Source organism: Mustelus asterias, chromosome 7 (genome assembly GCF_964213995.1).
Source record: "Mustelus asterias chromosome 7, sMusAst1.hap1.1, whole genome shotgun sequence".
In the NCBI taxonomy this organism is placed as follows: Eukaryota; Metazoa; Chordata; class Chondrichthyes; order Carcharhiniformes; family Triakidae; genus Mustelus; species Mustelus asterias.
This window is the reverse complement of record NC_135807.1, coordinates 127559545-127587253: the sequence shown is the minus strand read 5'-3', so window position 1 is coordinate 127587253 and position 27709 is coordinate 127559545. Positions and strand designations below refer to the sequence as shown.

At 44.8% G+C, this 27709-nt stretch overlaps 1 protein-coding gene and 1 pseudogene across 1 annotated transcript in view; one reads left to right on the top strand and one right to left on the bottom strand.

The window, feature by feature from the left end:
• washc5 (WASH complex subunit 5) overlaps positions 1–27709 on the top strand; it is an 81033-nt gene that overhangs the window by 2687 nt on the left and 50637 nt on the right. Inside the window, exons 2-10 of the mRNA XM_078216805.1 lie at positions 2794–2939; positions 3633–3717; positions 6725–6825; positions 8591–8783; positions 15917–16069; positions 18021–18134; positions 18616–18787; positions 21662–21789; positions 26025–26154. Of these exons, the coding sequence (XP_078072931.1) occupies positions 2794–2939; positions 3633–3717; positions 6725–6825; positions 8591–8783; positions 15917–16069; positions 18021–18134; positions 18616–18787; positions 21662–21789; positions 26025–26154 (1222 nt within the window). The remainder of the gene's footprint in view (positions 1–2793; positions 2940–3632; positions 3718–6724; positions 6826–8590; positions 8784–15916; positions 16070–18020; positions 18135–18615; positions 18788–21661; positions 21790–26024; positions 26155–27709) is intronic.
• LOC144496244 (U2 spliceosomal RNA) lies at positions 17757–17958 on the bottom strand (annotated as a pseudogene).

Here is a 27709-nt window from a genome sequence, read left to right as displayed (position 1 = left end):
TACACACGAACGCTGTTAGGGAGGGAGTTCCAGGATTTTGGCCCAGTGATAGTGAAGGAACGGCGATATATTCCCAAGTCAGGATGGTGCATGGCTTAGAGGGGAACCTCCAGGTGGTGGTGTTCCCAGGTATCTGCTGCTCTTGTCCTTCTAGATGGTAGCAGTTGTGGGTTTGGAAGTTGCTACCTAAGGAGCCTTGGCGAGTTCCTGCTGTGCACCTTGTAGATGGTACACACGGCTGTCATTGTTTGTCGGTGGTGAAGGGAGTGAATGTTTGTAGAAGGTGTACCAATCAAGCCGGCTGCTTTGTCCTGCATGGTCATAGAGTCATAGAGGTTTGCAGCATGGAAACAGGCCCTTTGGCCCAACTTTGTCCATGCCACCCTTTTTTTTTGAAACCCCTAAGCTAATCCCAATTGACGGCAATTTACCCACCACAGATGTGAGGCTCACTGGCCTGTAGTTCCCAGGCTTTTCCCTGCAGCCCTTTTTAAACAAAGGCACAACATTTGCCACTCTCCAATCTTCAGGCACCTCACCCGTGACTATCGATGATTCAAATATCTCGGCTAGGGGACCCGCAATTTCCTCCCTAGCCTCCCACAATGTCCTGGGATACACTTCATCAGGTCCCAGGGATTCATCTACCTTGATGCGCTTTAAGACTTCCAGCACCACCTTCTCTGTAATATGTACATTCCTCAAGACATCACTATTTATTTCCCCAAGTTCCCTAACATCCATGCTTTTCTCAACAGTAAATACTGATGAGAAATATTCATTTAGGATCTCACCCATCTCTTGTGGATCCGCACATAGATGACCTTGTTGATCCTTAAGAGGCCCTACTCTCTCCCTTGTTACTTTTTTGCCCTTTATGTATTTGTAGAAGCTCTTGTTGAGCTTCTTGAGTGTTGTTGGAGCTGCACCCATCCAGGCAAGTGGGGAGTATTCCATTACACTCCTGATGCCGCCTGTTCTGCTATTCAATTAGATGATGGCTGGTCTAATGGTAACTTCATCTCCACATTCCCACCTACTCCCAATAACCTTTCATCCCCCTTGTTATCAAGAATCCACCTGGTTCTGCCTTAAAATTATTCAAAGACTCTGCTTCCATCGCCTTTTGTGGAAGGGAGTTCCTGAGACTCACTGCCCTCCGAGAGAAAATAATTTTCCTTGTCTCTTGTCTTAAATGGACAACCCCTTATTTTTAAAGAGTGGCCTTTAGTTCTAGATTCTTCCACAAGAGGAAACATCATCTCTGTCAAGACCCCTCAGGATCTTGTATGTTTCAATCAAGTTGCCTCTTATTCTTCTAAACTCCAGCAGATACAAGCCTAGCCTGTCCAACCGGTCTTCATATGACAACCCTCCCATTCAAGATATTAAGTCTTGCAAACCTTCTCTGAATTGCTTGCAACACATTTATATCCTTCCTTAAATAAGGAGACCAATACTGTATACAGTACCTCAGATGTAGTCTCATAAAAGGCCTGAAAAACTGATGCACAACTTCCCGACTTTTACAGAGCTAATGTTTCAAGTCTGGATGACCTTTCATCAAAGCACGAAGGGTCATCCAGACACAAAACATTAACTCTGTTCTTTCTCCACAGATGCTGTCAGACTTGCTGAGATTTTTCAGCATTTTCTGTTTTTGTTGCAGATTCCAGCATCTGCAGTATTTTGCTTTTATTCTCCCTACTTTTGTATTCAATTCCCCTCGCAATAAATGATATTAGCTTTTCTAACTACTTGCAGTACCTGCATGCCAACCTTTTGTGATTCATGTACTCGGACACCCAGATCCCTTTGCATCTCAGAGCTTAATAACCCATCACCATTTGTATCATTTTTCCTGCCAAAATGGATAATTTCACATTTTCTCACATTGTGTTCCAATTGCCTCATTTTTGCCCACTTAGGTAATCCATATCCCTTTGCAACCTCCTTGAGTCCGCTTCACAACTTACTTTCCTACCTTTCTTTATGTCATCAGCAAATTTTGCAAACATACCTCTGATTCCTTAATCCTAATTATTTATATAAAATGCGACAGGTTGAGCCACAACATTGATCCCTGTGGCATCCCACTCATTACATCTTGCCAACCAGAAAAATACCCATTTATGCCTACTCTCTGTTTCCTGTTAGCTAACCAATTTTCCATCCATGCCAATCTGTTACCCCCGACACCATGAGTTTTTATTTTCCCCAATAACTTTTGATGTGACACCTTATCAAATGCCTCTGTAAATTTAAGTACAGTACATCCATCTTTTTTATCCACAAGTTATGATCCTCCTTCAACGAACTCCAATAAATTTGTTAAACATGATTTCTCTTTTATATCAATTCACTGATTGTTCAGGGGTTGCAGTGCAACATACTCCCTGGTGTAGTGCAGAACCATTGACAGCAACCTCTTATTTTCCACGTTATTCTGAGCATGTGCGGACTCCCAAAGCGTCTGTTCGTTTGGATGGAGTAATGATGGCAAACGCTGACAATATTGTTGTCCTTTATCGCAAAGTTGGGGACTCTGTACAAGCTGGTTCTCAAATTTATTTTGCCAATAGGTAGTGGGATATCTATCCTCCCACCTTGGGAATACTTTTGGGAAACGTTAGCAACATTGGAATGCAGGAATAATCAAGGGAAGACCATCTTGGTTTGCTGTAATTCTCTGATAAATTGATTAAATTATTTAATCGCAGTTGATGAGGAGACAAATATATCTTTTCAAGGAAAGGCTCTGTCATCTTAACAATAAAACGGATCTTGTTTTAGGGCCCGGAATACTATGAAGGCAAGTTGGAGTCTAAACCAGAGCTGCAGGATCTGGATGAAGAATTCCGTGAAAACCACATTGAAATATTGACAAGGTTCTACCTTGCCTTTGAAAGTGTTCACAAATACATATTTGATCTCAACAGGTAAAAATGTGTACATGTCTGCTGTTACTAATGGACTCTTTAATTAATGAGTGATGTTTAGATACCCAGATTGATTTAAAATGTTTGAGAGGTGAAAGAAATTATAGTTTTCCTGCATGAAAATTTGCCGTAATGAAATCAATTGCATCAGAAGAGTGCGATCAAAATCCTATGATATTAATGACAAGTTTCCCTTTTATTCAAATTCTAATTTTGTTTCTGTGGTCCCTACATTTTATGCTGCACAAATGTGCATCTGCTAAAAGATTTCATGTTGACCAAACCGCATAACAAACTGGTGCAGCTGTCAGCGAAAAACTAATTCCCTGCAGTGGTGGCCTGGCACAGTGGTTAGCACGACTGCCTCACAATGCCAGGGATCCGAGTTTGATTCCCAGCTCGGGTCACTGTCCTCCTCTGTCTGCGTGGGTTTCCTCCGGGTGCTCTGGTTTCCTCCCACAGTCTAAGAGACATGCTGGTTAGGTGCATTGGCCATGCTAAAATTCTCCCTCAGTGTACCCGAACAGGCGTCGGAGTGTGGCGACTCGGGGACTTTCACAGTAACTTCACTGCAGTGTTAATGTAAGCCTACTTATGACGCTAATAAGTAAACTTAAAACTCGGCTTTAGTTATTGAATTAGATTTGTCACTGATGTGTCACTGAATTCTGCTTTTCTGACGGATTACTTCAGATTCCTTGACGATCTCAATGAAGGCGTATACATTCAGCAGACCCTTGAAACAGTACTCCTAAATGAAGATGGGAAGCAACTACTTGTAAGTTGGTATAAGAACTTAAGACATAGGAGCAGAAGTAGGCCAATTGGCCCATCGAGTCTCCTCCGCCATCCAATGAGATTTTGACTGACCTGATATAATCCTCAACTCCACTTTCCCACCTTATCCCCGCAATCCTTGGATTTCCTTACTGATTAAATATCTGTCTATTTCAGCCTTGAACCCAGTCTCTACAGTCCTCTGCGGTAAAGAATTCCACAGATTCACTACCCTCTGAGAGAAGGAATTCTTCCTCATCTCTGCCTTAAATGTGTGACTCCTTGCAAAGACATTAGTGTTTTGCTTGAAGGAGAACTAAACAGGGTGAGACACAACTGCCTTGCAATGTTTTGCTACACTATGTTAGAGGGCACTGTTTTAAAATTAGGGGTCGCCCTTTTAGGACAGAGATGAGGAGAATTTTTTTCTGGGGGTTGTGCTACTTTGGAATGCTCTGCCTCTGAAGGTGATGGAGGCGGGGTCATTAAGGTGGAGGTGGATAGATTCTTGTTTGGCAAGGGAATTGAGGGTTATTGGGAGTAGATAGGAGCGTAGAACTTGAAACACAAGCAGATTAACCATGCTCCTATCAAATGGTGGAATAGGCTGGAGGGGCCGAATACCAACTTCTGTTCTTATTTTGTATGTACATTAAAGGCACTGCATAAATGCAAATAGTGAACTATGCCATTCATGACTAAAATCCAACTCATCAGTATTACAGAAAATGTTTTAGTCATCTCGATCCAGAACATGGAACCATGTTATAGAACTGTGGTGAATGGTTAGAACTATGGCACAGTGGTTAGCACTGCTGCCTCACAGTGCCAGGGACCCGGGTTCAATTCCAACCTTGGGGTTTGCACGTTCTCCCAGTGTCTGTGTGGGTATCCTCTGGGTGCTCCGGTTTCCTCCCACAGTCCAAAGATGTGCAGGATAGGTAATTGTCCCTTAGTGTCAGGAGGACTAGCAGGGTAAAATATGTGAAGTCATGGGGATAGGGTGGGATTGTTGTCAGTGCAGGCTCGATGGGTCGAATGGCCTCCTGCACTGTAGGGATTCTATGAACTACCCATAATTTAATACCTGATTTGTATTGTGACCTGGAACCATACTCTGGGATCATTATTTACATTGGCTGTCTTCTGATTTATGAAGCAACTTCCTTTTGTTTGGTAAACACCTCCGAAACAAGAGATGGGAAAAAAATGACAACTTGTTCCTAATCACCATTTTGGTGCTGGGTTCCGATCTCTGAGCTATTTCTCCACTAGCCCAGCAAATCTGAAGTCAAGGTAAAGTCAAGTGAAATTAAGTAAATAAATAGAAGCCTAGACATTCCTATGTCTGGTCTAGGCTTCAGGTTGTCCCTTTTAATGGCCTATAATTTTGCCAACCATTCACAGAAAGTGCAAATGTAATTGGAAAGTGTATGAGCAGGATTGATGGCTGGTGAGGCCACTGTTTGGTTAGTATGTGAGCTGAAATCATAGAATCCTAACGGTAGAGGAGGAGGCCATTCAGCCCATCGAGCCTGTATCGACCACAATCCCACCCCTATCCCTGCAACCCCAAGTATTTTACACACTAATCCCCCTGACACTAAGGGGCAATTTAGCATGTCCAATCAACCTAACCCATACATCTTTGGAGCGTGGAAGGAAACTGGAGCACCTGGAGGAAACCCACGCAGACATGGGTGCCGGGATTTTACCGCCTCGCCCACCCGAGGCTTATAAGATCACACCCCAGGCCAACGGAGAATGCTGTTCTGCGAGCCGCGCCTGCCCTGATTCTGGGGCGGGCATGGCAGTAAAATTCCAGTTGGGGAGAATGTGCAAGCTCCATACACAGTGGCCCAAGCTGGGAATTGAACCTGGGTCCCTGGCGCTGTGAGGCAGTAGTGCTAACCACTGTGCCCCCTGCCACCCCTGTACCACCGTGCTGTCTCTATCGATCCAGAGTTCAGGGGTCAATGTTTGTTGTTCGAACAGAGCTTCACTTAACGTGCTTTACTTATATTCCTGGTAGTTAACCAGGAAATATTTGATGTTTAATGTAAAAATGTAGGGGAATAACCCATCCCTCAAGACTGGCATCATTCATCTTGATGAACCGAACCAATCACCAGAAAGTACATGTATACTAAATGAGAAGTGGGAAGATGGATCATAATATGTTTTAAATCGTAATTCTTCGACATGCACCCTATCTTGGTAGATGGGTATACGTTTAGTAGGATAACGAAGAGCAAAGTGATGAGGCTTACGGGATGCAATCAAGGCTTCCCCTGGCATCAGTATTTGTTTTTTTTTCCTTTATCCTGTCTTCAGCCCCGGATTTCAGGTTAATTGGAATTCTCTGCCCATTGAAGTGGTGGAGGCTTCCTCGTTGAATATGTTTAAATCACGGGTAGATAGTTTTCTGATCGATAAGGGAATTAGGGGTTATGGGGAGCAGGCGGGTAAGTGGAACTGATTCGCTTCAGATCAGCCATGATCTTGTTGAATGGCGGGGCAGGCTCGGAGGGCCAGATGGCCTACTCCTGCTCCTATTTCTTATGTTCTTATGTTCTAATTACACAACACCCTGTTCCCGATATTGTATTTGCAAGTGGTAGCTCTGCGGAGAAAACAGTCACGTGTATAATCATGAAAGTCAAGTGCGTCACCTCCCGGTTATAATAAAAATTCTTGTGTTATTACCTAGTTGCTGGGAGCCGTAAATGACTTTATGTCTTATTTCTTTTCCCACTTTCCTCATCAATCTTCCCAGAAGTGGGAGTATGTTGGGGCAATCACGAGTATGAATCTACTTTTGACTTAATGGGCAGTCTTATCTCGTATTTGATTTGATCTCATCCCCAAGCAGCTGCTCTAAATTTCTTAAGCAAAAGCTTGTAAAAGTGCCATTTGTTGTGTTCTTACAGTCTTAATAAATTTGTTACAATGATCATGTACTTTTATTTGATTTCTTTCTTTCCTTGTTTCCTGTTACCATCTTTCAGTGTGAAGCCTTATATTTGTATGGAGTCATGCTGCTTGTTATCGACCACAAGATTGAAGGAGAGGTCCGAGAAAGGATGCTGGTTTCCTACTACAGATACAGGTACCATGCACTGTATGAATGCTGAATATCAACATCCTGGGGTTACCATTGACCAGAAACTGAGCTGGACTAGCCATATAAATACAGTGGCTACAAGGGCAGGTTCAGAGGCTAGGAACACTGCGGCAAGTAATTCACCTCCTGATTTCCCCAAAGTCTGTCCACCATCTACAAGGCACAAGTCAGGAGTGTGATGGAATACTCGCCTCTTGTCTGGATGAATGCTACTTGATTTGATTTGATTTATTATTATCACATGTATTAGTATACAGTGCAAAGTATTGTTTCTTGCACGCTATACAGACAAAGCATACTGTTCATGGAGAAGGAAAGGAGAGAGTGCAGAATGTAGTGTTACAGTCATAGGGTGTAGAGAAAGATCAACTTAATGCGAGGTAGGTCCATTCAAAAAGTCTGATGGCAGCAGGGAAGAAGCTGTTCTTGAGTCGGGTGGTACGTGTCCTCAGACTTTTGTATCTTCTTCCCGACGGAAGAAGGTGGAAGAGAGAATGTCCGGGGTGCGTGGGATCCTTGATTATGCTGGCTGCTTTGCCGAGGCAGCGGGAAGTGTAGACAGAGTCAATGGATGGGAGGCTGTTTTGAGTGATGGACTGGGCTTCGTTCATGACCCTTTGTAGTTTCTTGCGGTCTTGGGCAGAGCAGGAGCTATACCAAGCTGTGATACAACTAGAAAGAATGCTTTCTATGGTGCATCTGTAAAAGTTGGTGAGTGTTGTAGCGGACATGCCAAATTGCCTTAGTCTCCTGAGAAAGTAGAGGCGTGGTGGGGCTTTCTTAACTATAGCGTTGGCATGGAGGGACCAGGACAGGTTGTTGGTGAGCTGGACACCTAAAAACTTGAAGCTTTCGACCATTTCTACTTCATCCCCATTGATGTGGACAGGGCATGTTCTCCACTATGCTTCCTGAAGTCGATGACTAGCTCCTTTGATTTGTTGACATCGAGGGAGAGATTATTGTCGTTGCATCAGTTCACCAGATTCTCTATCTCTTTCCTGTACTCTGTCTTATCAATGAGACTGCAACAACACTCGAGAAGCTTGATACTATCCAGAACAAAGCAGCCGCTTGACTGGAACTCCTTCCAGAAACATTCACTCCCTCCACCCACTGACTGACGTGGCGACAGTCTGTAACAACTACAGGATGCACTGCAGAAACTCACCAAGGCTACTTAGACAGCACTTTCCAAACCCATGACCACTACTATCTGAAAGGACCAGGGTAGCAGACATGTGGGAGCACCACCACTTGGAAGTTCCCCTCCAAGCCACTCACCATCCTGACTTGGAAATATATCGCAAGATCAAAATTCTGGAGTTTCCTCCCTAATAGTATTTTGGGTTTACCTAAATTACAGGAACTGCAGTGGTTCAAGAGGACAGCTCACCACCACCTTCCCGAGGGCAATTTGGGATGGGCAATAAATTCTGACCTAACCAGCGAAGCCCACATCCCATAAATGAATAACAATTAAATAAGTAATCAGAGGAGCTAGCTGAGAAATTTTCTATCGATTTGTATTCGAGGCACGTAAGTCAGACATTTCTACGTGATGCCATTAACACTCGCCCAAAGATGTGTGCATCTTGTTAAAGGAGCCTTAAGTTCCAAATGCTTCAGTTGTAAAAATATTCCTACTGATGAGCTGAAATTTTTTTGTCCCTCTCTCGTTAGCATTTACAATTAGCCTTTGGTTTTCAGTCCTCGCTGTTAAAGGATAACGTTCATGTGTCTTTCACAGTGCTGCTCGATCTTCTTCTGACTCCAATCTGGACGATATTTGCAAACTGGTGCGTAGCACAGGGTATTCGCCTGTGGCGGGGGCAAAGAAACCCTTAAACTACCCAGAGAGCTACTTTCAGCGAGTGCCAATTAGCAAGACATTCATCTCCATGGTGGTCGGTCGGCTACGATCAGATGATATTTACAACCAGGTGAGACATGTGTACATTCCACTTACCCAAGATAAACATCACTCGGAATTTTCCTGTCCTGCCCGCCACGGGAATCGTAGCAGGCGGGACACGGACCATGCAAAGGTACAAGCAAAATACTGCAGATGCTGGAATCTGAAACAAAAAATGCTGGAATGTCTCAGCAGGTCTGACAGCATCTGTGGGGAAAGAATTGAGCCAATGTTTCGAGTCTGGATGACCCTTCGTCGGAGCTCTGTGATTTTCCAGCCACGCTCACCCCAATGCCGAAAAGTCCTGCCTGAGGTACCTTTGCATGGAACAAAAACAGACAATGCTGGAAAATCTCAGCAGGTCTGACGGCATCTGTGAGGAGAGAATAGAGCCAATGTTTCAAATCTGGATGATTTTCCGGCATTGGGGTAAGCATGGCTGTAAAATCCTGCCCATCTTCAAACATTATATTATTTACAGATAAAATCGTGAGGGATACATCACCATTGCAGTCTAATTGGAAAACATACCAATTTTCTAGTTACTCTGGGATATTGTGCACACCGAGTCAAACAACACCCAACAAACATACATCTCTTTCCAGACTTGCATAAAAAGCAAGTATGCTCACATGATGCTGGGTTTTGCCGCTTTTTAACACCTGCTGTGACTTGGTCCTTTGAAATGATGGATTAAAACTGAGGATTCCCACTCCTGGAACTTTCTGGAGAGAGAGAGATTTTTGGGGTCGGACAGCGAGAGGACATGTCCCCTTTTCTTCGTGCTCTGCCACTTTTCTTTCAGTTCACGTCCAACCCTTGTTGCCCCCGGTGATGCCTTGCCTTAATCTTGTGGCTTGTTGTCTTCTTGCCTCCTGGGCCTTTTTCTTATATATTGTATACTATCCGTGTTAGTTTTTCTTGTGTGGGGTGGTGCATGGGGGGGTACCACAGTGTGGCAGGAGAGAAGGGGTAGGTGGAGGAGTGGGTGAGGGGGAGAGAAAGAACAAAGGAAAACAGGGTGATGGTCTGCTTCTCTCGTATTTTAGTCAGCACGCCTCTGGAGAGAGAGAGTGAGAGACAGAGACACTGCCTGCCTCCACCAACTTCTAGCCAGCAACTCTCAGACAGCAGAATTTCCAACTCGGGGAAACAAGAAACAATGCTTTCTGTCTCAAGCCCAAACTGAGCAAAATGAAACTAAAACCTTGGACTTTTCTGTGAGGAAACAAACTTGTCTCCCCAGGCATCACCTGAGCTGTCAGTCATTCCCAGATCAGGCCTCACTCAGCAATCCCAAAGGATCATTAAAACCCCAGGACACTGCATTAGCCCAGATTAAAATAAACATGTGGTCCATTACATTCCTTCAACAATTAGAGGTCTCCGCTTCCAGACATTTCAGCAACAATGAAATCCCAGGACTTGTTTGAAAAACTTGCGGAGAAACATAATTAGAATATATTTCTAAAAGGCACAGTATCGTCACAGTATGTACACATTTATATATCGGGAAGTCTAGCAGGCATTTCCTCTGTGTCATTTCAAGCATTGCACTTGAATTTCTGGTTTGCCTTTATCTTAAAAAAAAGAGCTTATCAAGAAAACACAATACTGAATCTATTGAGTATTCTTAATTAGAAGTTACTCCTCAATATAAAGGTTTCACAATATCACAGGCGTATATTTGCAGAATTATTAAGCATACAACAGCTATTAGAGGCAATAACTAAATACACGCTTAGCAACACCTATGGCAAAACATTGCAACCTCACTGGACAATACAGAGGCTTCAAGTTTGAAGTCTACAAGGCTGATCAGATCTCTGCAAATTCTGAGAGCTTTCTCCCGGCATCCATCATTTTATACTTAAAAAAAAATTAAGCCAGTTATATTTTCATTTTTAGTGTCCTTTAGCTTTACACATACTGATTGATCTGTTAATCAAATCTTTGGGCTGACGACAGTTAAGGAAATTCATGAACCATCAAAAGCCTCAGTGAGGGTGTCATTCATCCATCACTCCGGGCTGTATCCCTTTCCACAGATGTAGCCTTCCAGGTTGCCTTAGCGTGCAGCTGTTTATGTCTGATAAATACAATCCTTTCCTGCCAATTTCATCTCCACAGCCTAAAGATGTCACATTTCCCCCACGTCCCTGTGAAGCTAAAAGATGAAAAGCCTATGAAATGCTGCTTTGTCTTCACAGCCACTCCTGCGCCTTTGAATTCTCAAGATCTTCTTACAGGATCTTTTTATATCAAAGGGATTATTAAATTGCTGATCCTGGAGAGGGGTCATGAATGAACCTGCTGCAAAAGCGCCAGAATAAAAAAAACCCCCAAAATTCTGGAACTTTCCTTGAACAAACTCTGGAAGTCCTTTTGAATTTGATTTGGTTTATTATTGTCACATGTATTAACATACAGTGAAAAGTATTGTTTCTTGCACGCTATACAGACAAAGCATACCATTCATAGAGAAGGAAACAAGAGAGTGCAGAATGTAGTATACAGTCATGGAATCATAGAATCCTACAGTGCAGAAAGAGGCCATTCGGCCCATCGAGTCTGCACCAACCACAATCCAACCCAGGCTCTATCCCCATATCCACCCACTAATCCCTCTAACCTATGCATCCCAGGACACTAAGGGGCAATTGTTAGAATGGTTAATCAACCTAGCCTGCACATCTTTGGACTGTGGGAGGAAACCGGAGCACCCGGAGGAAACCCACGCAGACACAGGGAGAATGTGCAAACTCCACACAGACAGTGACCCGAGCTGGGATTCGAACCCAGGTCGCTGGAGCTGTGAAGCAGCAGTGCTAACCACTGTGCTACCGTGCCGCCCATCTTTACATCCTAGTCATAGCGAGGGTGTAGAGAAAGATCAATTTAATACGAGGTAGGTCCATTCAAAAGTCTGATGGCAGCAGGGAAGAAGCTGTTCTTGAGTCAGTTAGTAAGTGACCTCAGACTTTTGTATCTTTTTCCCAACGGAAGAAGGTGGAAGAGAGAATGACCGGGGTAAGTGGGCTCCTTAATTATGCTGGCTGCTTTTACAAGGCAGTGTAGACAGTCAATGGATGGGAGGCTGGTTTGCGTGAAGGATTGGGCTACATTGATGACCTTTTGTAGTTCCTTGCGGTCTTGGGCAGAGCAGGAGCCATACCAAGCTGTGATGCAACCAGAAAGAATGCTTTCTAAAGTGCATCTGTAAAAGTAAAACTTCTGGGAGTGTTGGTTTGGCTCCTCTGTATCAAGTACAAATCGACGCGCTGATCTGTGTAGTGCACGGAGAGGGATATGCTACTTACCTGTTTTCAGCCCTTGTGTGAAAATTGCATCTTACAAATATTGGCTACCAATGGAGCAGTTAATGTGCCCCATCTCGCCCATCCCAATTTCTTCCTAACTGCAGTCCCCCACAATTTGCAGGTGAAAAACAAGTTGTTGCTAATTGTGAATCAGCCTCGCTGTGCTTTGCACAGTCCATTCTTAAAATGTGCATCATCTGTCTTATCACGATTGACACCTGAGGCCCCTTGTGAGACTGAGTGGGTCACTGAACTTTACAGAATTCCAAAGCTCCCAGAGTAACATCTCGAATGCAGATGCAGACTACCAATGAACCATTTCCAACATGTTTCCAGTGGATCACACAATGTGCCATTAGTATTTTAGGGTGGCTCGATGGCACAGTGGTTAGCGCTGCTGCGTCACAGCTCCAGGGACCCGGGTTCAATTCCCAGCTTGGGTGACTGTCTGTGTGGAGTCTGCATGTTCTCCCCGTGTCTGCGTGGGCTTCCTCCGGGTGCTGCGGTTTCCTCCCACAGTCTGAAAGACGGACAGGTTGGGTGCATTGGCCGTGCTAAATTCTCCCTCAGAGTATCCGAACAGGCACTGGAGTGTGGCGACTAGTGGATTTTCACAGTAACTTCGTTGCAATGTTAATGTAAGCCTACTTGTGACGCTAATAAATAAATTTTAATCTTTTAGCCTAAAGTATACTCTTAACAGGGTGTAATTGTTCTGCATTATTAAGATCGCTAGTCTCTCAGTGTGATTGCTGCATTCAAGCCTCAGGTTAATCAGAGTTAATTCGCTGTTCAGGAACGAACAGTTTGAAATCTTTCGGGTCACAGCTCAGGATCGGGATATTTTAAGACCATAAGACCATAAGACCATAAGACATAGGAGCGGAAGTAAGGCCATTCGGCCCATCGAGTCCACTCCACCATTCAATCATGGTTGATTTCAACTCCATTTACCCGCTCTCTCCCCATAGCCCTTAATTCCTCGAGAAATCAAGAATTTATCAATTTCTGTCTTGAAGACGCTCAACGTCTCGGCCTCCACAGCCCTCTGTGGCAATGAATTCCACAGACCCACCACTCTCTGGCTGAAGAAATTTCTCCTCATCTCTGTTCTAAAGTGACTCCCTTTTATTCTAAGGCTGTGCCCCCGCGTCCTAGTCTCCCCTGTTAATGGAAACAACTTCCCTACGTCCATCCTATCTAAGCCGTTCATTATCTTGTAAGTTTCTATCAGATCTCCCCTCAACCTCCTAAACTCCAATGAATATAATCCCACGATCCTCAGACGTTCATCGTATGTCAGGCCTACCATTCCTGGGATCATCCGTGTGAGACGGTAGCAAAGGGTCAGCTAGAGTATGTCTGAATTATAGACATACCATTTTCATACACTCTTAGAAAATTCAAGACTGAGATACGGTATTTTAAGACAAGAATTTGACTTTATACCATGCAAAGCATGTTAAGGGCAGTAACTCTGCCTTGGTCCCAGGCTGGAGACATAATCCAATTCACAATAATAGATCCCTTTTTAATTGCTGGTCATTCGAAGTCTGCAAGAAATGTTTAGTTTTCCTTTCTGTGGGCCTCTTCAATTTACCTTTCCCTGGTTAATGTTTGGGACCTGTTTACAGGCAGTCTTGTGTCAGGTCTTGATGAATTCTGCAGAATCCCTACTGCCTGAAGAGTGGAGTTCCGAGAGTCTCCCGGGCACTCTGCTAGTCAGGTTTCCTTGATTCAGATGGAGTGGGCAAAGGATCTGTGCAGTTGGTTCTCAGGTGCCAGAGAAGGGCAACATGGAGAACGTTGGGATGAATCCTGATGGAACCAGCATCCATCTTGTTATCTTGCACATGGCCCAGAGATATGTGGGAATTCTGTAATGGCCTGATTGGAATTTTAGACCCAAGGAAAGGCTCTCTACTAATGTGTATCTGTGTAAAACTATATCTGATCCCTTAAAACTATTAAGGGACTATTTAAGTACATTGCTAAGAAAACATTGTACTCCCCATTTCCCAATAATGGCAGCAACCAAGCAGAATCCTTGTGAGATCTGGTTTTCTCTTTCAAAAGAAGAAGACAGAACAGATGAGACTTTTGGGAGATTTAAGGAACAAGGAGTTTGCAACTTGGAAGCCAGATCTAGAAGACTCGGGCTGAATGGAATGATTTTCAAAAGGACGCTGGAAGTTTTGACCAAGCGCAGCAGGCAGAATTGAGTCCATTGAAAATCCACGATTAACTTGGGACTTGTTCTTGTATTGCTGCACACATTTGGCAGAAGTACAGGGCACTGCGAAAGGGGCCGTATGAGGTAGTCCGACTGTGCGAATTAGTTAAGTACCTTTTCGTTAGCTTGGTCTGTTAATTGCCTGGAATGAATGACACGTTGATTTTTATTGCAGGAAAAGTCTAAAATGTGAAAACTTGTTTTTCAGTAATTTCCATGGGTCAGAACTTCTATGGCAGAACTTTTGCTGGTTGTCAGGAAGAAATACAAAGAGAAGCCCAACAGCTGCAAAAGCAGTATTGAAGACTTTGAAAACTGTGTGGAGATCAATAACCTTTTAAGAGGAGATGAATTTCCCAGTGACCCATGGAAAGGACTGAAAGACAAGATTTCACATTTTAGACTTTTCCTCTAATAAAATCACTTCAACACGTGTCAAACATTCCAGGCAATTAACAGATCAAACAAAAGAAAAGGTACTTTCACATTAACTAATTCACAGTCAGGCTACCTCTTACGACCCCTGTACTTGCCCTGTACTTCTGGCAGATGTGTGCAGCATTACAAGTACAAATCCCAAGTTAATCATGGATTTTCAATAGATTCAATTCTGCCTGCTGCGCTTGGTCAAAGCTTCCAGCTTCCTTTTGCAAATCATTCCATTCAGCCTGGGTCTTCTAGATCCGGCTTCCACTCGCAAGGTCCACCTTTGCAACTCCTTGTTCCTTAAATCTCCCAAACGTCCCATCTGTTCTGCCTTCTTTTGAAAGAGAAAACAAGATCTCACAAGCATCCTGCTTGGTTGCTAACACAAAATAATCATTCTCTGCTCTTCATGGCAGTAGCTACATTGTCTCGCCAAGCAACAGTAACATTAATTATGTTCAAGAGTGAGATTGACAGATTTCTAATCAATAAAGGAATCAATGGCTGTGGTGATAAGGTGGAAAAGTGGAGTTGAGGATTCTCACATCAGATCAGTCATGACCTCCCTGCACGGCGGAGCATACTCGATGAATTGAAATTTCCACTTCTGCTCCTAAATCTTATGCACTTATCCTTTGTCTCTCTCATGTCTCACAAAGCAGCCGTCCTTTTACTGTGGAAAGGGGTGGAAATGGTCACTTGATATTTCCCGAGGTTTTTGTTTGAGTTTCTTCCCCGTGGTGGCCAGATCACATTGCCCTGTCTCTGGGTGGAGATTTTTAGGATGGTCTCACCTTCCTCCGAACCAGAACATTCTGTTTCACCTTAAGTGAAAGGAGACATTCTAAAACATATCTTGTAAAGCCCAGCATTCATAGCAACTGGTAAACTGGAATCATAGAATCCCTACAGTGCAGGAGGCCAGGAGGCCCATCGAGCCTGCACTGACAACAATCCCACCCTACCCTATCCCTGTAACCACACACATTTACCCTGTTAATCTCCCCGATACTAAGGGGCAATTGAGGATGGCCAATCAACTTAACCTACACATCTTTGGAGTGTGGGAGGAAACCGGGGCAACTGAAGGAAACCCTTTGAAACTGAATCATTTGATGATGTGAAATGTTAATCGTTAACTTTTAAGTTTTCCCTTCAATCTTATGGCTTTTTTTATACTAGGTGTCAGCCTACCCACTGCCAGAACACCGCAGCATAGCCCTCGCTACTCAGGCTGCCATGCTCTATGTCATCCTCTACTTTGAACCATCCATTCTTCACACCCAACAAGCCAAGATGAGGGAGATAGTAGATAAATACTTTCCAGACAACTGGGTAAGTGAGTGTGAAATGAATCCCAAAACTCTACCTACAGATTTGAGTAAATTTATCGGATTTTTTAAAAGAACCTGTAATGACTTCACTCAGGCCATTGAGGTTGGCCTATTGGAATATGAACTCCCTGATTAAGGATCCAATTGATGGGCCAATCAGGGAGTCCTTTCCTTGTATTTAACTGGGAGTATCAGTTCCTCTGACACTCCCGAAGGTAGACTGCTAGCACTCTGTGTGCTGCTGTTAGAGTTTGTAAATAAAGAGATTTTGGTGAAGGGACTTCTGTCCCCGAAGACTTATTACAGAACCATTGCATAAAAGCTTAGCTATGAACTGCTTATTTGTTCTACGCAGATTGATTGATCAGTTTAAAAAAAACTTAAAATATCCCAATGGAGTGACTGACCGAAATCATAAAATGATCAAATCTGTTTTGAATGTTTTTTCTCATGGTCAGGTTTGGGTTCATGGTATTCAATGAGTTTTCTGTGGATCTCGTTGAACCTTCTCCTGCCTCACCTCCTCTAAAACATTGCATGGCACTGTAATGGGTGAAATATCATAGAATCCCTACAGTGCAGAAAGAGGCCATTCGGCCCATTGAGTCTGCACTGACAACAATCCCACCCAGGCCCTATCCCCGTAACCCTACATGTTTACCCGCTAATCCCTCTAACCTACGCATCCCGGGACACTAAGGGGCAATTGAGCATGGCCAATCAACCTAACCTGCACATCTTTGGAGTGTGGGAGGAAACCGGAGCACCCGGAGGAAACCCACGCAGGCACAGGGAGAATGTGCAAACTCCACACAGACAGTGACCCAAGCTGGGAATCGAACCCAGGTCCCTGGAGCTGTGAAGCAGCAGTGCTAACCACTGTGCTACCGTGCTGCAAAACAAAACAAAAAATTTGTTTGAAGAAAGAAAGGTATACATTGGTTTTATGTCTTTCGCAACTTCAGGTGTCCCATAACATCTTCCAGCCAATCAAGTCATAGAATCATACGGTGCAGAAGAGGCCCTTCAGCCCATCGAGTCTGCACCGGCACGCAAGAAGCACCTGTCCTTCCACCTAATCCCATTTGCCAGCACTTGGCCCATAGCCCTGAATGTTACGATGTGACAAGTGCTGATCCAGGTACTTTTCTAAGGATGTGAGGCAACCCGCCTCTACCACCCTCCCAGGCAGCACATTCCAAACTGTCACCATGCTCTGGATAAAAATGTTTTTCCTCACATCTCTCTCTCCCCCCCCCCCCCCCCCCCCAACCTGCCCCTCACCTTAAATTTGTGTCCCCTCGTACTGACCCTTCAACTAAGGGGAACAGCTGCTCCCTATCCACTCTGTCCACGCCCCTCATAACCTTGTACACCTCGATCAGGCACCCCCCCCCCCCCAGTCTTCTCTGCTCCAACGAGAACAACTCAAGCCTATCTAACTTCTCTTCACAACTTAAATGTTCCATCCCAGGCGGCATCCCGGCGAATCGCCCCCAGTGCAATTGCATCTCTCTGATGAGCATGTTTAAAAGTTCAGTCACCTTGAGACAACATGATGTCTTTTTTTTAAATACTTTTCCAATTCAATCAAATCAAATCCAATTCAGAGTCTCAACAAGTTGAGACATTTCAGATCCAGGCTGACAAGACAGGGCGAGCGACCAAAACCACCCTGTCCTGGGCCTGATCTACATGAGCCAAGCTGATTGGAGAAGGGGGAGGTTCCTCCTCCAAGACTTGAGCTCATTTGCATCTTAGCCAAAAGGCCGAGATGCCGCTTTTTAAAAATTGCTTCATATGAAACTTCAGTGTAACCCAATGACCGCAACCAAGTGCAGCATCCAATCCATACTACACTTGATCTTAGCCAAAAGGCCGAGAAGCGATGTCTTTGCAAGGGTGAGATGTTTGAACAAGAACTGAGCATTTTGAATTTTTTTTTGTTTCAGGTGATCAGCATTTACATGGGGATCACCATCAATCTCATTGAGGCCTGGGAACCGTACAAAGCTGCAAAGACAGCCCTGAATTATACGCTAGAACAGCCGAACGTCAGGGAGCAGGTACGATCTCCTGCAGAGTGGGTCCTTTCCCAAGTGGTAACACATGCCTGGGTATTTAGATTTTTATTTTTCTTACCCTGTATAAAAGGCACTGGGTGTGTTAATCGACCTTGGCAGTAATATGTGACGGTCACTATCCAATCAGCACCCTGTTTTGTAATCTTTGACCTCCGTTAGAAAAGAGAATCAGATGAGTGGAAAACGAGATTGCCGAATTTGCTGGTCACCATTTTGCGTCATCACTGAAGACTTTGATTTTTTTATTTGATTTATTATTGTCACATGTATTAGTCTACAGTAAGAAGTATAGCTTCTTGTGCGCCATACAGACAAAGAATACCGTACATAGACAAGGAAAGGAGGGAGGGTAGAATGTAGTGTTACAGTCATAGCTAGGGTGTAGAGTTACTTGTTTGGTTTGAAAAAGTATGCATTGTACCTGTGTGCGATGCCAGTGTTGACAAGGGTTCTTCTTTGACAGGCAAGTCGATATGGTACGAGTGTTGAGCGGCTGCGTCGACAGGTGCAGCAGTTTCTGAAGGAAGGCTTCTTGAGGGAAGAGTACGTCCTGGACCACATCCCTAAACTATTAAACTGCCTGCGAGACTGTAATGTGACGATTCGCTGGTTAATGCTTCACACTGCAGAATCGGGTAAATGTGAGAGAACACGTTCAAAGCCAAGGCCAGTCGAGAGCTAAATAATTGTTTTTGGACCATTATGAGAAGTGCGTTATTTACAGTGCCCAACACCTATCTGGTTTACTTCTAATGGCCAAGTGTGGAAATCCCTCAGAAAAATGCTTGGAGGAGAAAAATTACATTGAAGGAACATCACAAGACAAAAAGGGGCCTTTAGCGAAATTCGTAAATGTGATAAACATTGTCTGATAAAATATTATGGACAGCATGGTGGCACTACCGTCTCAGTGTCAGGGACCCGGGTTCAATTCCAGCCTCGGGTCACTGTCTGTGTGGAGTTTGCACATTCTCCCTGTGTCTGCATGGGTTTCCTCCGGGTGCTCCGGTTTCCTCCCACAGTCCAAAGATGTGCAGATTAGGTTGATTGGCCATGCTAAATTGCCCCATAATGTCAGAGGGAATAGCAGGGAAAATACGTGGGGTTAAAGGGATAGGGCCTGGGTGGGATTGATGGTCGGTGCAGACTTGATGGGCTGAATGGCCTCCTTTCTGCACTGTAGGATTCTATGATTGTACAATATAAATTAATACTGAGGCCTTTAGATTTCCTCTTTTTGAGAGAGCATAGATAATTTTTCATTTAATGTAATTGTTAACCCTATGTCAATTTTTTTGTGTATATCAGGATCATAGAATGGTTGCAGCACAGAACGAGGCCATTCAGCCTGCCAAGCCTATACTAGCTGTCTGCAATAGCAACTCTACTAGGCCCATTCCCTGTCTTTTTTCCTTGTAGCCTTGCAAATTTCTCGGGTACAGAATTCAGTGAGAAATCTTTAATTTCACATTTGTCCCCAGTAACAGCCTGTCTAAATCTTTGAGGTTCTCGCAATCATGAGGAACTTGAACGACTTTTGTGTTGCCACCTTGCTTGCTGAGAGAAGAAGCTTGATACCCTGTGATTCCAGTTGTTTACTGTTTCTAGTGTGCAGCCCGAGCTGCTGTGAAAGCCCCGCCATTCTGCCCATACGCAGACCTGGCCTTTGGACATCATGATGCAAACACTATTGTGTGTTGGCCTAGGCTTGATTGGGGGCAGTCAAGAAACCCAAGTTTTTAAAAAAAATACAACTTTGGTTCCCCTGGGTACCAGTTTAAGAAAGATTCATGTTTAATGTGCTGGTGTGCGGGACCCCACTACTTGAAGGTAGAAGATCGAAAATGAAAGAAGCTTCGGTCAAGGCTGACAGAAACAGTTTCATAAAGGACATTGCAGCCAAGATAGAGAAAATACTCTGTCTCCTTATTATAGGCTGGATTCACATGTGGCTTTATGAAACCCCAGTAATCACAGAATACTAGTGCAGAAGAGGCCCTTCGGCCCATTGAGTCTGCACTAACACATGAAAGGCCCTGACTTGCTCACCTAATCCCACTTACCAGCAATTGGCCCATAGTTTTATGGCATGCCAAGTACTCATCCAGGTACTTCTTAAAGGATGTGAGGCAACCCGCCTTCACCACCCTCCCAGGCAGCACATTCCAGACTGTCACCACCCTCTGGGTAAAAAGGTTTTTCATCAAATCCCCCCCCTTAACCTCCCACCCTTCACTTTTAACGTGGTTCCCGTCATGACTGACTCTTCAACTAAGGGCCACAGCTGCTCCCTATCCACCCTGTCCATGCCCCTCATAATCTTGAACACCTCAATCAGGTCATCCCTCAGTCTTCTCTGCTCCAGAGAAAACAACCCAAGCCTATCCAACCTCTCTTTATGAAAAAACATTTTTGTAACCTACTTTGCGAATCAGTTCATCTTGATGACTTCAGTTCTCAAATAATGCAAAGCAGTCACAGTTTTATTTATCTATGCATTGCACCAAGCCATTGTTTTCAATCAATGTTTTCTTATTATGCATGGGATGTGGGCACCCCTGGCGAGCCAAGCCTTTATTACTCAGTCCTAATTGCCCTCGAGAAGATGGTGGCGACGAACCGTCTCCGTGAACCATTGCAGTCCATGTGACAAAGGTACTCCCACGGTGGAGTAGGTAGTTGCAAGATTTTGACTCAGTGATGCTGAAGGAACAGTTGTATAGTTCCGAGTCAGGATGGTGCGTGGCTCGGAGGAGAATTTGTAGGTGGTGATGTTTCCATGCATATGCTGCCGCTTGTCCTTCTAGGTGGTGGTCACAGGTATGGGAGGTGCAGTTTGAAGGAACCTTGGCGAGAGGCTGCAGTGCATCTTGTATATAGTGGACATTGTATGTTGGTGGTGGAGGGAGTGAATGCTTAAGGTGGGGGCTGTTTAGTCCAAGAGAGTTTTGAGCCTTTTGAATGGTATTGTTGGAGCTTCACTTGTCTAGGCAAGTGGGAAGTATCCCATCACATTCCTGTCATGCGCTTTTTAGATGGGGGACAGACTTTAGGGAGTCTGGAAATGAGTTACTGCCACAGGATTCCCAGCTTCTGATTTGCTCTTGTAACCACAGTATTTATATAGAAACTAGAAGCAGGAGTAGGCCATTCGGCCCTTCGAGCCTGCTCCGCCATTCATCTTGATCATGGCTGATCATCAAATTCAATATCCTGATTCCCCCTTCCTCCCATATCCGTTGATCCCTTTAGCCCCAAGAGCTATATCTAATTTCTTCTTGAAATCAGACAACATTTTGGCCTCAACTACATTCGGTGGTAGTGAATTCCGCACATTCACCACCCTCTGGGTGAAGGAATTTCTCCTGGATCAGTTAAGTTTCTAGTCAGTTGTCGCTCCCAGGTTATTGATGGTGGGGATTTGACATTGGTAATGCTGTTGAATGCCAAAACCAGATTGTTAGACTTTTTTGCCTGAATACATTTTTGTTTTCCTTTTTTTCTTACAGTGTATGATCCAAACAACAAACGTTTACGTCAGATTAAGGATCAGGTTTTCATCGACTCAAAATACAATCCCAAAACCCTTTTCCAGCTTTTGTTGGACAGTGCTCAGTTTGAGTTTGTTTTGAAGGAGGTATGCTACTTTTGTCCTTGATTTTTGTTTCCATGAATAGTAACACTCCAGAACTTGCTAGGAGTGCGTTAAAGGATTGGATAGAGTAGCTGTTTTCTTGTGGGAGAGTGGAGAACAAGGGAGAGTTGTTAAACTTCTGTCAGTCGTGAAGGAGGAGACCAGGAGTCGATCTTTTCTCAGTTTTGGATTTATTCCCAATGTGAAATGTTACAAGTGTATAGCTCCTAACTTTACAACAACCCACCACCAGTGTCAGTAAGTGTCCCTTTATATTAATTGGATTTAATTTCCCCCTGCATCTGGAATGGGATTTGAACTCTTGTCTCAGGAGTGAGTATTTGTCTCGGTCTCTCTTCAGTGCATTCAAATGAACAAAGTAACTTATTAAAGGGGGTACTGCAATTAAAACAAAATCTAGAAAGGAACTTTATCAAATGAAAATAACATTCCTGGGGCTGATGATATATTCCAGCCCCTATGCAGTGTCTCTTTATACTCTTTTCTGTTAACCAATAGAACTAATTAACAAGTTGACAGCTCCTTGAAGGGGCAAGTGTCTATATGTACACAATGTCATTTTCTCATAAGCGTACCACTCCTCTCCTGTATACACTTAATTTTATACAATTAACAAGATTAACCTTAAAATCAGAACTAGGCCATTCAGGGGTAATGCTTTGTCACACAAAGGGTAATGGAAATTTGGAACTCTTTTCCCAGATTTTTTGGGCAAGGATGGTAATGATGACAGAACCATCTAGGATGGCACAATGGCACAGTGGTTTGCGCTGCTGCCTCACAGTGCTAGGGACCTGGATTCGATTCCAGCCTTGGATGACTGTCTGTGTGGAACCTGCACGTTCTCCCCGTGTCTGCGTGGGTGCTTCTGTTTCCTCCCACAGTCCAAGGATGTGCGGGTTAGGTTAATTGGGAATGGTAAATTATCCCTTAGTGTCCTAAAATGTGCAGGTTAAAATGGATTAGCCATGGTAAATATGTAGGTTTATGGGGATAAGGCGGAGGAGAGGGCCTGGTAAGATATTCTATCAGAGAGTCGGTGCAGACCTGATGGGCTGAATGGCCTCCTGCACTGTAGGGATTCTGTGATCAACCAAATGATTGAATTGAATGATGGAATCGGCTTGTGGGCCCAAATGGCCTCCTCTTGATCCTATATCCCTCCTAGCATTGACCATCTGAATAATGGTGAGCAGTTGTGAATGGAATGCAGAGGGTGCGGAGCTAAATGCACAGTTTGTCAGGAAATTGAGTCCTTGTGGAAATTCAGTGTAAACCCAATTTCTGCCATTACTTCTGGTGAAGTTGTGGCAAGGCCAAGGGAATTCTTCATTGAAATCCATCTTAACTGTCCCTTTTTCATATATCCAAAGAATCTATTCTGTCCACACGGAATAGAATTTTTGTATTCATTGAGTACCTTTGGGGAAATACTTGACACTTCAATATACTGAGCATTTAATTTCCATTTTGCCATTCCCTTTCTGTCATGTGATCAATGCTTTTACTAAGATTTATTGGTGCTTTTCGTGCTCTGTAATTGGCAACATTAGACATTTTATCAGATGTGATTTAGATGCTTACCATCTTGAAATTGTATTATCTCCTTTTTTAAGACTGATTGGGATCCTTTAGAAAACTGAAAAAGTGGGTACTGTACAGGATGAATTCCACAAAACTGAATTTACAAAAGGAAACACAATTGTTTTGAAATGTGAGGCATCTTGTGCACTTTGGATCAATTGATAGGAATCCCACCGCTGAGTTGGAAGATTGTGCAAGTCCCACTTCAGGGCTTGAGTACATAATCTATGATAACACTCCAGTGCAGCACTATGGGGTTGGAGATGCCTTTGAGTTGTCCAACTGATGACCTGTCTGTTTGTTGTCTAGATTCAGATAGATAGATACGAGATAGCCACCAGCACAATTTGAGGAAAAGCAAGGGGTCTCCTTGGGGCTGGGCCAACCTCCCAAATAGGTAACATGGCCATTCATCTTCTAGCTGTTAATGGGATTGTGTATGAAACTGGCTGTCACGTTTACTGTCAAAGCAATGAAAAAGGTTACTCCATACCTAAGCACTTTGAAATGTTCCTGAGATAAAGTGCTATATTTGTAAACTTATTCTCTTTCATTTGATACAGTATGTGATTCCTCTCGGGCTTCCTGTAAACCCCCCCCCCTCCCCCCCCGCCTTCTCGCAGTTATGCTGTATAGTTTGGAAGATGTTCTAATATGTATGGAATAAGATGTCCAGCTTGGCAGTTTTGCTTTGGGTTAAAGTAAAAAAAAAACATTCTTCCTATTTTGCACTTTTTCATTGATTTCATTGACCCCCCCCCCCCTGCCCTACAACCCTACATAAAACAGGAGTAAGCCATTTTAGCGTTCTCTTCTATTCACTTAGATTATGGCTGATTTGTGCTTTAACATCATTTGCCCACGTTTCCCCATGCCATTTGGTACACCCTTTCAATCACCGTCTTGAAAATGTAATTGTCCTCGTGTCCACCGCTTTTAGAGGAAACAAGTTCTAGATCTCCACAGCCCTTTGTTTGAAGAAAATGCTCATGTATTTAACTCCTAAATGGCCAAGTTTGAACCTTTTAAATTGTGCCGCCTTCTACTGCATTCTCTTACCAGAGGAAACGGATTCCCTGTACTGGCTCGATTGAATCCCCCCTATCATTATTGATTGACCCTCAATCTTCTAAACTCCAGGAAAGAAAGACCACATTTATGTGACTGGTCCTCATGATTTGATCATCTAAACCCTGGTATAATTTTCAATCTGGATTGTATCGCAGCCCATTGAGGTATGGTGTCCAAAGCAGAGCAGCACTCCAGATGAAGTCGAACCATTGCTCCTTGCGCTTCCTCGCTTTTGTATTCCAATCCTCTTGTGTTAAAAATCATCATTCCATTAGCCTTTTTGATCATATTTTGCACCTGTACACCTGCTTTTGGTCGTTTATGAAACTGGGACACCCAAATGGGCAGCACGGTGGCACAATGGTTAGCACTGCTGCCTCACAGCGCCAGAGACCCGGGTTCAATTCTGGTCTCGGGTCACTGTGTGGAGTTTGCACGTTTCTCCTTGCGTCTGCGTGGGTTTCCTCCGGGTGCTCCGGTTTCCTCCCACACTCCAACGATGTGCGGGTTAGGTTGATTGGCCATGCTAAATTGCCCCTTAGTGTCAGGGGGATTAGCAGGATAAGGTTGCGGGGATAGGGCCTGGGTGATATTGTGGTTGGTGCAGACTCAATGGGCCAAATAGCTTCCTTCTGCACTGTAGGGATTCTACGATTCTTTGAAATCTTTAAATTCATAGATTTTAGTCTCTCACCATTGAGAAAATATTCTGATGTCTTTCTTAGATCCAAAGTGCATGTCCTCCGACTGTCCAAGTTGAACCTCCATTGGCTATGGTTTTGTTTACTTGCTTAATTTGTTCATGGCCACTTTGTAACTTCTTGCTCAAATCTCCTTACTATTTCCCCTTAATTTAGAAATTTGGATATAGAACCTTCTGCCCCTTCATCCAAGCAATTTAATAAATAAAATGTATATAGTGAAAAGCTGAGGCCTCTGTTCAGATCCCTAGGGGACACTGCTATTCACATTATCCCAGTCAACTAGCATTCCCTTTACCCTACCCCATTTCTCTAACCAGTTACCAACTGGTGTTACAAGGTTACCTTCAATTATTTGTGCTTTTCATTTCCTGCCAATGGTGCAAAACTTAGTCAACCCTCTTTCTTCTGGAAGTCCATATAGACGGCACAGTGGTTCACACTGCTGCCTCACAGCGCCAGGGACCCAGGTTTGATTCCCAGCTTGGGTCACTGTCTGTGTGGAGTTTGCACGTTCTCCCCGTGTCTGCGTGGGTTTCCCTCCGGGTGCTCCGGTTTCCTCCTACAGTCCAAAGATGTGCGGGTTAGGTGAATTGGCCATGCTAAATTGTCCCTTAGTGTCAGGGGGACTAGCTAGGGTAAATGCATGGGATTATGGGTATAGGGCCTGGGTGGGATTGTGGTGGGTGCAGACTTGATGGGCCAAATGGCCTCCTTCTGCACTGTAGGAATCTATGAATATAATATGGCTATAGTACCATCCTGGCCAATTGTGTTCCTTCGTGGTCATGCCAGTTTCCCTTTTGTTTTTGTGGTACTAAATCTTTTATTCAGTGACTTATCTTTAATTTATTGTTCCAGATGTTTAAGCAAATGCTGTCAGAAAAACAAGCCAAGTGGGAAAGCTATCAGAAAGAAGGGTCTGAGAGAATGACTGAACTGGCTGAAGTGTTCTCTGGAGTAAAGCCTCTCACCCGAGTGGAAAAAAATGGTATGTGGTTAACTTTCAGATTGCACCATGGATGTGTGAAATATCCAGCCACATTCTGTCAGAATAAAAGCAAATTACTGCGGATGCTGGAATCTAAAACAAAAACAGAAAATGCTGGAAAGTCTCAGCAGGTCTGACAGCATCTGTAGAGAGAGAACAGAGTAAGAGTTTTAACAACACCAGGCATTTGGTAGCAAATTTGGTAGGACTTTAACCTGGTGTTGTTAAAACTCTTACTGTGTTTACACGAGTCCAACGCCAGCATCTCCACATCAGAGAGAACAGAGCCAACTTTTCTAGTCAGAATGACCCTTTGTCAGAGCTGATGTTCTGTTAGTGTCAGTTTTGCGATTTGTTTTAGTTGAGGTTCAGCTGAAATATTCAATCTCTCTGCCAAATATGAAGAAAATAATGATGTTGCCTCTCTCTGGTGATGAGTGTTGTTATTGGTTCATTTCATCAGGTAAATTCAGATCTTCATTAAGCAGAGGCTGTGCTACTCTCTTGTCGTATGTCATTGATAGAAATATGGATTTCCCTCATCCTCACCATTTCTGCTTCTTTTCCCCTGTCGTTCATTCTCTCTTGTTTGCATTCTCGCTCACCCTCTCGTATGCTCCCGCTTGGCCGCGTGCTCCCTTTCACCCTCTGGGGCGCGCGGGTCCCTTTCACCCTCTGGGGCGCATGCATGAGCTCCCTATCTCCCTCTGGGGTGGGGGCGCACACACGCGCTCCCTATCTCCCTCTGGGGCGGGCGCACACACGCGCTCCCTATCTCCCTCTGGGGCGGGCGCACACACGCGCTCCCTATCTCCCTCTGGGGTGGGGGCGCACACACGCGCTCCCTATCTCCCTCTGGGGTGGGGGCGCACACACGCGCTCCCTATCTCCCTCTGGGGCGGGCGCACACACGCGCTCCCTATCTCCCTCTGGGGTGGGGGCGCACACACGCGCTCCCTATCTCCCTCTGGGGCGGGCGCACACACGCGCTCCCTATCTCCCTCTGGGGCGGGCGCACACACGCGCTCCCTATCTCCCTCTGGGGCGGGCGCACACACGCGCTCCCTATCTCCCTCTGGGGTGGGGGCGCACACACGCGCTCCCTATCTCCCTCTGGGGCGGGCGCACACACGCGCTCCCTATCTCCCTCTGGGGTGGGGGCGCACACACGCGCTCCCTATCTCCCTCTGGGGCGGGCGCACACACGCGCTCCTTATCTCCCTCTGGGGCGGGCGCACACACGCGCTCCCTATCTCCCTCTGGGGCGGGCGCACACACGCGCTCCTTATCTCCCTCTGGGGTGGGGGCGCACACACGCGCTCCCTATCTCCCTCTGGGGTGGGGGCGCACACACGCGCTCCCTATCTCCCTCTGGGGCGGGCGCACACACGCGCTCCCTATCTCCCTCTGGGGCGGGCGCACACACGCGCTCCCTATCTCCCTCTGGGGTGGGGGCGCACACACGCGCTCCCTATCTCCCTCTGGGGCGGGCGCACACACGCGCTCCCTATCTCCCTCTGGGGCGGGGGCGCACACACGCGCTCCCTATCTCCCT